General features: G+C 40.4%; 1 protein-coding gene across 1 annotated transcript in view; it reads left to right on the top strand.

The window, feature by feature from the left end:
- The window catches only part of MRS2 (MRS2 magnesium transporter), a 10941-nt gene extending 1567 nt beyond the window's left edge, over positions 1-9374 (top strand). The window contains exons 2-10 of the mRNA XM_010187924.1: positions 651-687; positions 1274-1386; positions 1853-2026; positions 2719-2849; positions 3508-3624; positions 5890-6042; positions 7156-7273; positions 8050-8163; positions 9264-9374. Of these exons, the coding sequence (XP_010186226.1) occupies positions 651-687; positions 1274-1386; positions 1853-2026; positions 2719-2849; positions 3508-3624; positions 5890-6042; positions 7156-7273; positions 8050-8163; positions 9264-9374 (1068 nt within the window). The remainder of the gene's footprint in view (positions 1-650; positions 688-1273; positions 1387-1852; positions 2027-2718; positions 2850-3507; positions 3625-5889; positions 6043-7155; positions 7274-8049; positions 8164-9263) is intronic.
- Positions 9375-10489: the final 1115 nt, after the last annotated feature.

The raw sequence follows: 10489 nt of genomic DNA, 5'->3' as shown, positions 1-10489 counted from the left end.
GGAATGCATGCTCAGGTATGTTTCGTTCATGGAAAGTTATTTTTACAGCCAGTAATACGGAATTAAGGTACATGGTTTATAAGCAAAACAGCAAACTTTCTCATAAAACCAGGCATTTCAGTTTTTCCAATAACATGATTTTACTAGGAGGTACAAGACTTAAATGAATAATCTGAATGCCAGGTGGTAAGACGAGAAGGATTTTAGTAGGTGGACAGCATGTTAATGCAATACCTGACATGGGCACAAGGCCTAGCCCAACTTGTGGTACTCTTCTGAAATTTTATTTGCAAATTTTGTAGATAGCTCCATGGGAAATAATGAAGTTTGTAATCCAAAATGTAGGATGCCCTTTCATTCCTAAACAAGTCTGATCCTCTGTAAATCATCTCCTTCCCAAGGTTTATTTAGAAACAGGGTCATGCAAGAGACACTGGTTTTGTTTAGTGTGTATACAGACAGTGAAATATATGGCAATTTGGTGCCATTATTTTTCTTAATCGGGATGAACTGTGAAGAGAGGACATAAAGAGTTGTTTTTTCTTCATAAGGTGTTTTCTATTTGACTTTTAGGCAAGTGCAAGCAATTTTATAAATTGATTTCTTGTTTTACAGTATTTCTGTGGGGTTTTTTTTTTCCGTTCCTTTAGATGAAGTTTGACAAAGAGGGGAATACTACCTATTTTGGTGAGTTTGCACTGTAGGTTGGTTTGTTTGTTTGTTTGTTTCCTTGTCCAATACAGAAAAACCCAAATAGGAATCTTCATAGAGTCCAAAATTATATTTGGGATACTTCACTGTGTTTATTTGGGAAGTTGCAACGTTTCCTCTGATTTGCTGCCTCCTGTTGGTCCTCATAGCATTTTCAATGTTATACTTTTTGTATGCTTTTAAGTAATATTTTAAAAATAACATATATAATCTCTCACAGGAAGGTCATTTTTACTTGTCTCTTCTCTTTTTGACCAGCATGCTACTTTCCCTGCCTTGTACTTCCCTTCCTGTAGGATTATACGTGCACTTGGTTTCTGACATGAAATTAATTGTCATAGCAAACTTTTTCACTTATATCTAGGATTTTTCTCTTTCCACTGAAGATACAGTCTTCTAAATTTTGTAAAAATTAAATTACACTGAGGAATCAATGGGAGGAAAACTTTTTTAGAGATAGCACAGCTCTTTTTTGTGGGACTGAGTAACAGGCTAAAATGTAATTTCAGAATATGTGTGCTTGTCCTCTAAATGTCTTAATCTAAAAATATTTTTATGATAGAAAAGAAGAAAACAGAATTGTACCAGGAATTGGGTCTGCAAGCTCGAGATCTAAGATTTCAGCACCTAATGAGCATTGCGACTAGGAACAACAGGATCATCCTGAGAATGGAGGTAAAGGTTTCCCTGTAGCTGAGTGTAAACTTGAACCATCTTATCCTTGAACATGCATTTTCTTGCACAGTTATGTTAGTACCAGCTTTTTATGATGTGCAATACCGCAGTAAACGTGTCTTTGAAGCCCTACCTAGCAATCAGAGCCACGGCTTTACCAACAGTTTAAATTAATGACCATTTTCCTAATTGAGTACAGGAGAAATGTTACTATCATTGTCATAGAAGTAAAGACTTATGAGGAGCCTCTTCTCAGTCACACCACCACCAGCACAGTGCTGTGTCTGAGCCACGGGGAATACACTGGTTCCCAGCATGGGATTCTGTTATTTTCCTGATTGAAAAGACATTTGAAGAGTGTCTTTATCAAAGCCAAAGTTATCAAATGCAGTACAGAGTCATGAGAAGACAGAAACCTTCAGAGAATTGCTTTTTTTCAGATTCCTACATGTACTGTCTCTTTCAGTTCTTGAAGGCTGTCATAACACCAGAGTTTCTTCTGATACTAGATTATCGTCATTTAAATCTGGAGCACTGGCTCGTCAATGAGCTAGCATCTCAGCTGGCTGGGGAAGGTCAGCTGGTTACATATTCCCTGCCCTTTGAATTCCGAGCCATAGAAGCAATCCTGCAGTACTGGGTGAGCTATTCTGCTTTTGTTTTAATTGCTTTGCAAGTTGTTGCTTCATAGAAAGGGCAGTATGATTTTCTTCTTGTGTTAATATTTATACATACACATTTGTATTTGTATTCCACACTTGCTGTCAGAGCTGTTTTTTTAGTTTGGCTTTTGTTGGTTTAGTTTTTATGGTTTTGTGTGTACGTGTGTTTCCATTCCCTTCCCAAGAAAGTGCTAATCAGAGGGTTCATTTTTGGAATAGCTTAGGTAAGGAAGTGATGGATGTGTCCATCATTTGGACAGATAAAAAAGTCAGAGTACCTGCCTTTCTAGAGTTACGCTTTAGATGAAGTCACACAGACGCACTGAGGTTTTTTGGGCTCTTGGGCATAAGCCAGATTATGAGTTCTAGCTATTTTTAAAAATCTGTGCTTGCTAATATGATGTTTCTGAACAGTGTTTTTGCTTTATGAGCCTTACTGGTGTGGTTGTTGCTGGGTTGCAATTCAGTGCAAATCACTTTTTATAAAATACTGTAAGTTGCACTGGCTTTACCTTGTAAGTGGCATCCCTATAGCAAGTATTTCCTGGGCATTGGGAAACAGATTGTGTGCGTATTACTGTGAATTCTGTGTTCAGAGACAGGAGTCAGTTGCCCAAGTCAGTCTAACGGGATTGCTTTAATTCTTATAAAGGATCATGTTGTTATCTAGATCGGCAAACTGCAGGGGAGACTTAACACTTTGCAGCCTCAGATCCTTGAGACACTGGAAGCTCTGGTGGACCCCAAGCTTTTGTCTGTGGATAGGAGTAAACTACACATTCTCCTGCAAAATGGCAAGAGGTAAATAAGAGTAAGCTGTGAAGAGACTAGAAGATGACTATAGAAAATTATGTGCAATGAATTGGTAGAAAAATGGTATCTAATACCAATTTCCTAGATTTCTGTAATGCTGGATTGTATTTGTAAATGTAAAGATCAGTATATGAAATACCTGTTGATACGGGGAAAAACAGAAGGGAAATCTCTTCCGAGTTGTCAGAAATACAGTCAAGCTTCTTAAATAGCTTCTGACAAAACAAAATAATACCTAAGAGAACAAAATAACATCATGAAAATGTTCCCCACAATGTAAAAATTAGTCGTTGGATCTATGCTCTAAGGTTGCTAGTACTAATACGTTGGAACCTTCATGTCTTATCCCCTCTGATGTGACAGTGCAAATACGCACTCCCTACATGTTCACAGAGCATTTGGGGGTTTTCTGATTTACGAATATATAAAGAAAACACATCTGAATCCCTTCTGGTGTGTGTCTGTAGCCGCTGCTAAGTCTGGGGCCTGCAGAGAATTTTTTGAAGGAGCTCTCAGAGCCCTGCAGGGAAGTCTTCCCTGGCCACTCTGTCTGGCAGAGGAGGTGGCTGCCAACCTCACCCAGAGTGTACCTTTGTGCACTGGTGGTGGTGGGGACTACTTCACTTTTTGCTTGTTCTTTCTTCAGCTTGTCAGAACTGGAAACAGATCTAAAAGTTTTCAAAGAAACAGTTCTGGAGATCTTGGATGAAGAAGAATTAATTGAAGAGCTCTGTCTGTCTAAATGGACCGATCCACAAGTGTTGTATGTATATTTTGAAACTACATACTTTTTAAAAAGTGTGTTTTGTTTAAGGAGAACAAACACTAAACTAGAGGTTCCCTGCCATTTTGGGGAGGGACTCCATTAGCACTGGTCATATTATGCAGTTTCAGATAGTTCTTGGCATAGCAGGCCAGCTCATCTAGGATGTAATGGGATGGGAGCAGGATGGCAAGAGGATAAAGAGGAAATCTTATTTTTCAATACAAAGTAGCAATTTCTGGGAGAATTTCTTCAGTTTCACCAAACAAACCCCAAAGAGTTAGGTTTTAAAGCTTGTCTTGAACAGGCTAGACACCACACTTCCTTTGTTAGAAGTGATCTAAACACCTTGCTTTTAGCTTTTTGCTCACCAGCAGAACCTACAGGAAAGAGGCCCTGGAGCAATCTTCTTGTGCACCTGCAGAGCAGCATTTTGGGAAAAAAGTACCTACAGAAACAGTCCTATTGCACTTTCTCAGATTCTGGTGAAAGACACCACAGAGCAGCAGCAGTACTGGTCCCTTTAACAAAAGCTAGAAAGCAAAAAGATGTGTATCAGATCCCACTGTGTTTGGGGCTGAATTGTATTTAAATCTTGGCATACAGACATGTTTTGTGTTTAAACAGTTAACGAGGGGGCCTTTACGAAGTTGCTGAATAATACTTTTGCCCAAACACACTGCATGTGGATATTAATACTGTTAATGCACACAGCAGCGTGGGTTTGAAATCAGGAGATCGTTTCTTGCCCTGCAGAGCCTGGTCTAAATGTGCAGCAGAAACTTGGTATTCCAGAAGTGGGACTTGGTTTGCTTTTTGATTGGTGCAGATGATGTGTGAGATCTGATGAACTCCAGACACCTGAGGAGGTGTGGGGGAACCCAGTTAGGCACACAGGTGCCATCAGAGATCACTTGCAGCAGAAGTGGTGATCTGAGCCCAGGAAGACAAGATGAGGCAGACATCCTATCTATGTGTGAAGGAATGGCAGGCTGTCAAAGACTTATGAGACAGATGGAGGATAACTAATGAAAGCAAATCAGATTACAGTTATTATCAAGTCCTTATGCCTGTTGCTTCCCCTTTGTATATCCACAGAGGAGCTGATGTACAGATACTCATCAAAGAGGACCTTGAGCTGAATCTGTAATATAGCAGATACTGCTCTAAGGCTTCCAAGTCCTCAGTTCTTCTCATCTGCATGCAATAAAACCCTCAAGGTCTGAAGGGGTTTAAAATCAGCCTGGCTAACTCAAAGTTTCTGCCCCATAAGAGAGAAACTAGGAGCCCAGTTAAAGGTCCCCAGGGAGTTTATGTGGGTTGATTCTTAAGATACATCACTATTTTATTGGAAAAAAAACATTTAAGAGAGGTTTCTTTAACAGTCAGCAATGCCAGGGGGAGAGTATTTTCAAAGGTTTAGTCTTTAGAAAAGTGAGGTCATACCACAAAAGAAAAAAATATGAAGAATCTTCGTAGCTTTGCTGATAGTCTCCCAAGTTCTTGTGGATCTTGGGTGCCTCAGCTTTCACCTACATGGTGAGCAATCCATTACCACCAGAAACATCCCTGTTCCAGAGACAGCTGCTGCACCAGCAGTCGGATCATGAAGATGAAAGTCTCTCAGACTTCACTTAGGAGAAAGCAGCTTCCATTTGACACTCCCTCATCTGGTGCTTCATGCAGTAATTACTGTATATAGCTGAAATGCCTTACAACTGAACTGTTTTAATATACACCCAAAGCACATCCCTCACCGTGTAATTGTTTGTGTGTTGACTTTTGGTTATGTTTTATTCTAGTTTTTGACTGCACGGTTACCAGCTTCCACCACTTGAGGGCACTAAGAAATTAAGCATCTTTCAAAATTGTCAACACTGTATAATGAATTAATAATAATATAAACATTTATATGAATATAAATTTTATATTTAAATTTTATATTATTTATCTTTATAACTTTTTAACATCTGAAAGAGTAAGATCTATGGTGTTGTGCATGCCTTGAGCACATCAGATGGTAACAGCTCAAGTCAAAATAAGTGACTGCCTATGCTGATCAGCTGATGGATATAAAAATATGCCTTTTATTTTAAGATTTGTATTGACGGAAGGTCTTGACGTAAAAGGTTGGATTTTGAGATCTGATGTCAGCGCACTTTTGTGCTGCTCCTCACATCTCTTGTGTGCCCTTGTCTTAACATACCAATAATACACTTCTATACAACATGTAGTAACCAGAAAAATATAAATTGTTGCTCACAGTGAGGAGAGTACATCTGGGATTGACCATGCAGAGGAAATGGAGCTGCTGCTGGAGAACTACTACAGACAAGCAGAAGATCTTGCAAATGAAGCTCGTGAGCTCAGAGTACTGATTGACGACTCAGAAAGCATAATCTTTATCAACCTGGACAGGTTAGCTACCCCATCTGTTGGGCTGGAGCAGAATTTAATGCTGCCTAATCTTTCTCAAATCACTGCCTACAAGGAAAACAAGGGAATTCCATCTTCATGGGGGTTTGAATGGACTTGCAGTCACAGCACAAGAAGCTGCACTGCAGTTTTCTCATCAGTGAATTGGATAAAGCAAAGCAACAAGATTACTTGTTGTAATTAGTATATGTAAGAAAACCTCTCTAGCTAGGCATCAGTTTTCACTAGCAAGAGAAAACAAGCAACTTTTGATCATTCTGGGGAGCTGTTCTCTAGAGGAAATGTCTTCAAATGTAGAGGCAAAATAAAATTCTGCTCAGGAGAATTTGCTCTTAATTCAGCAAAACAGCAACTCTTGTTTAAATAAGAGTCTGGTTAGTCAGGTGTTCAGTACAGGTTGCATTATCACTCTGTGGAGTGATACAAGAATGAAAAACTTTGGTGCAAGTGTTTTCTCTCTGTATATTACAGTTTTCAATACAGGTCAGCTTTCTTACTGAAAAGTAACTAGCTTGCATTTGCAAGTACATGCCACTCTGTCTCTGAGGTCAGCATTTAATATTCTTTCTCCTCTTTATGGGGAGTTATCCACAGAAGCAGTTGGTGAGTGCTGCATCAGGAAACCACAAAAGTGCTTTTGGGAAAGACTATGGAATTCTCTAAAATAGGCTCTAGTTTCTAGTCTGCAGCATTTGCTGACTCTACTTCTTCGCAAGCGTATTCATTTGCAAGGTAACAGTAAATTTTTGTTGCTTGCGAATATGGACAAATTCCAGTCAGTTAGTGGTGATAGGACACAGATTTTCATTCAAAGTTACTGATACTCTGTGTATGTACCTCTAAGAAGTGTGTGGTGCTGGAAAGTCAGCTGATGATTAAGCAGAACCTGCTGCCTTAGAGGTATCTGATGCAGCAATTTCAAAATGATAGCTTCTTTATACTGTTGTATCATGAGTTTTGTCACTGAGTTGCCAAATTTTAGCATGACTTCCTCTGTTTCACTATTTGGTTTTACTGTGTGCTGTATGGAGAGTGAGAATTTAGGCAGCAAATAAATTTTTGCATTCCCCTTACAGATGTTTCTCCCTTCTTTAGCCACCGTAACGTGATGATGAGACTGAACTTGCAGCTGACTATGGGGACTTTCTCTCTCTCTCTCTTTGGACTCATAGGAGTTGCATTTGGTATGAACTTAGAGTCATCTCTTGAAGAGGTAAGGAATGAATGCTGCTTTTATCAGTGATGTGAAACATGGGCCTGGCTCTTATAGTGCATTTTATATTCAGCATATCTCCATTCTTTCTATAGGTAAAGCTCCAGATTTATATTAGTGTGTGAAGTAACATAATTTAGTCCAGTGATCCAGATGTTAGGGCAGTCACTTTTTTGTAAGCAAATTACTTCACAGCTAACTGCACAGTATTGCAGGCTTTTTTGTCTGTTTAATGTTCACAGAAAAAAAACAGAAAGCAAAAATTATGGTGGAATCGGGACTGACTATAAAACAATATTCATGTTTCTTTAATGGTCATCTGTTCTGAAAAGCCCAGCTTTGTCTTCCAGATACAAGGGTATGTGGCAAGCAGCCAGGGCATTTCCAACACACCAATTACATGGTTATACCCAGACTGGTGGGGGTGCAGACGGGAGGTACAAATTTGCAATTGCATGTGCTATCTTTAAAGGAGAGGGAAAAAAAAGACTTCTTCCTTTTCATATTCATTAAATAGAGAGGTTGAAGTTCCAAACTTTCTGATGAAGGAAGGAAAACCGGATGGGTTGGTAACAGATTACACTAGGGTGATTCCTAAGTAAAGTGTTGTGCTATGGAACAGCCCTTTTCCCAGAGTAGGGCTTGGCTGTTAATGGTACAGAGTTTACCACTTCCCTACCATAAAGGAGGAGAACAGTGGTGGGTAACAAGAGATTATCTTTGGATAATCCCTTTTCTGAAGAGTTGCATGACTAATGGGGATGTTCTGTCGGCAGGACCCCAGAATGTTTTGGCTGGTGACTGGGATTATGTTCCTGGGAAGTGGTCTGATTTGGCGGCGCTTGCTTTCCTTCCTTGGGCGACACCTAGAACCTCCACTACCTCCTCACGTACGTATGGCTGCCTAGGGTTCCTGCTTCAGACTCTACATGTACAGTCCATTTCTAAAGCAGGTCGTTGTAGAGGGGTAGGCCACAGGGCATGGGGGAGTTCAGCTCAGTGTTTGCTCCTTGACTTGATGAAGGAGAAGGTTCTTCCTGGCTGGATTGAATGAGGTGGGAAGCCCAGCACTGGCAAAGATACACTTGAGCAGTAAGATATTGCTCATTGCTGCCAGAAGTGAAGCTGCAGGCTGTTTCTTGAGATGTGCCAGATTCACTGTCACCTGGCAGCTCAAGAGAAGTTGGAGTTAATGGTAGAAGCAGCCCTAATTTGCCTTCTCAGCTGTTCATTCATAGTCTACACCAGGGATGCTGCCCTTCTCCTTGCAACCTCATACTGACTCTGGGTCTGTGGGCCCTGTCTCGTAAAAGAGAAGGTAAAGATAGGACGATGAGGACAGGTACTAGGTGCAACATCTGTCTGGAGAATGATGCCATGGTTGTGATGTCGTGACTCCCAATCCAAAGTTTGTAATAGCTCCTCACACACACCCCAGCCATCTTTGCCATCAGTGCTGATGGCCTCATAGAGCCTTTCCGGTACCAAGACTTCCAAGGAGGCCATCTTCAGATTAGCAAGATTGTGTATGGGTTACTTTCTCTATTGACTGCTCTTTCCTGGCAAAATTTATGGGACTGTATTGTCTAATCCCGTTCTGCACTCTAATATTTAAAACCGAGAAGTATCAGTGGATTCAAAAATTAAGTTGCTGCAAGTAAAGAAAGAAAGGGAGCCCCAGATAAACTTTCCTTCTTCCCTCCCCTCCCTTGCCACTAAGAGGCAGATGGAAGTAGTTCATTGTGGATTATTGACTGTGGCTACAAGTAACTGGGTTGTCCTCAAGTGTTGTTCAAAACCAACTCCAGCACATACTGACTCTGGCTTGGAGAAAGTTACTGAAAGGGATTAGGGCAGGAAAGGCCAGAGACGGTGTTCTGAAAGGAAGAGGAGGGAAATCATGGTTCAGACCTCTGTGAAGATTTCTTTCCTTCTGCTGCATATAGAGCAGCTTCTTGTGTAATCACAGCCTATTCTGTATCTTGCCTAGGTTCCTGCAGTTCTGAAAAAATCCCAACCAGCAGCTGCAAGAGTGGAGATAAAGAACAACCTTAAAGCAGAAACATCTGGGCTGAGCAAAAGCACATTAACAAACCAATAGGAACAGCAGGAACGAAGAGACTTTTGTTGTTACAGGGTGGACTTTGGACACTTTCCTTGCATTTGTTTTTCCTTTCTGAAAACTGAAAGAATTTCTAAACTTGCTAATTTAATATATATTTTGTGCCAAAAACCTATAGTGAGATTTTAATGCTCGTATACAGCAGGAGAGAAACACAAGGGAAAACTGATGTGCTTTCCATAGTATTCTCACCTCCACTCCACGTATGTTCTATTAGTTTCTGTATCACATACATGTACTTATTTTTTGGGCATTCTCATTTTAAGTGTTTCTGTCAAATACATCAAGTAATGGCTTGTCTTAGAGCAGTATTTTCAGCTGAAAGGATGACAGCAGTCAGCATTCATCAACAACTCTGGTTCTGAGCTGAAGATGTAGGAATCTGACTTCAAATATAAAAGAAAAGTCCTTTTTAATGGATTTCTAAGGCCCTATTTAATTGCAGAGAACAGATTTTCCAAAGCAAAAAGCATACCCGCATCTCCTGGGAAGTGTCGCATCTAAATTGGCAGTAACCAGAAATAATAGCTTCCCTTATTTTAAATAAGCAATAAGAGACTTTGGAATGTAGCTACTTACCTTGGGTATTCCTTAACAATCAATTTGGGCCCAAAATGGATGCAGTTTTACTAAGAAGAAAAGCAGGCCCATTGATAATGCACACTTGCGCTTGCCATCTGCCACTGTTTCACCACGCATCGACAGAGCTGCACATTAACGACTCATCCTGTTGTCATAAGGACTGATTCAGATGCCGATAAAAATGAACAGACCAGTTCTTGGTTTCTTTTAAGCTGGGCTCTGCCTTCTCTCTTAGCCGGGTTACTAAAGGCTGTGAAAACCTGGTGTCCTGTGTGGGACTGAAGGAGGGAGTAAAATACTTAGGCCCAGTATTGCCTGGGACTTGTCTCTGAGCTCTGAGGGTGTAGTTCTGCACTGGTTTCTCTCAGTCAGTAGAGGGAGCACGAAATCCTTCTAAATCAGGTCAAAACCTCTCATTTTAGTTTGGGGTTTTTTAATCTCTCTGTAACATACACTGAGTGGCTCCTTAGGTGCCACCAAATAAATCACTGTATTGGCAGGGGTTGAAAAGA

This window comes from Mesitornis unicolor, unplaced genomic scaffold, assembly GCF_000695765.1.
Source record: "Mesitornis unicolor isolate BGI_N332 unplaced genomic scaffold, ASM69576v1 scaffold29077, whole genome shotgun sequence".
NCBI classification, from domain to species: domain Eukaryota; kingdom Metazoa; phylum Chordata; class Aves; order Mesitornithiformes; family Mesitornithidae; genus Mesitornis; species Mesitornis unicolor.
The sequence above is the reverse complement of the archived record's forward strand: the minus strand, read 5'-3'. Positions and strand labels throughout refer to the sequence as shown.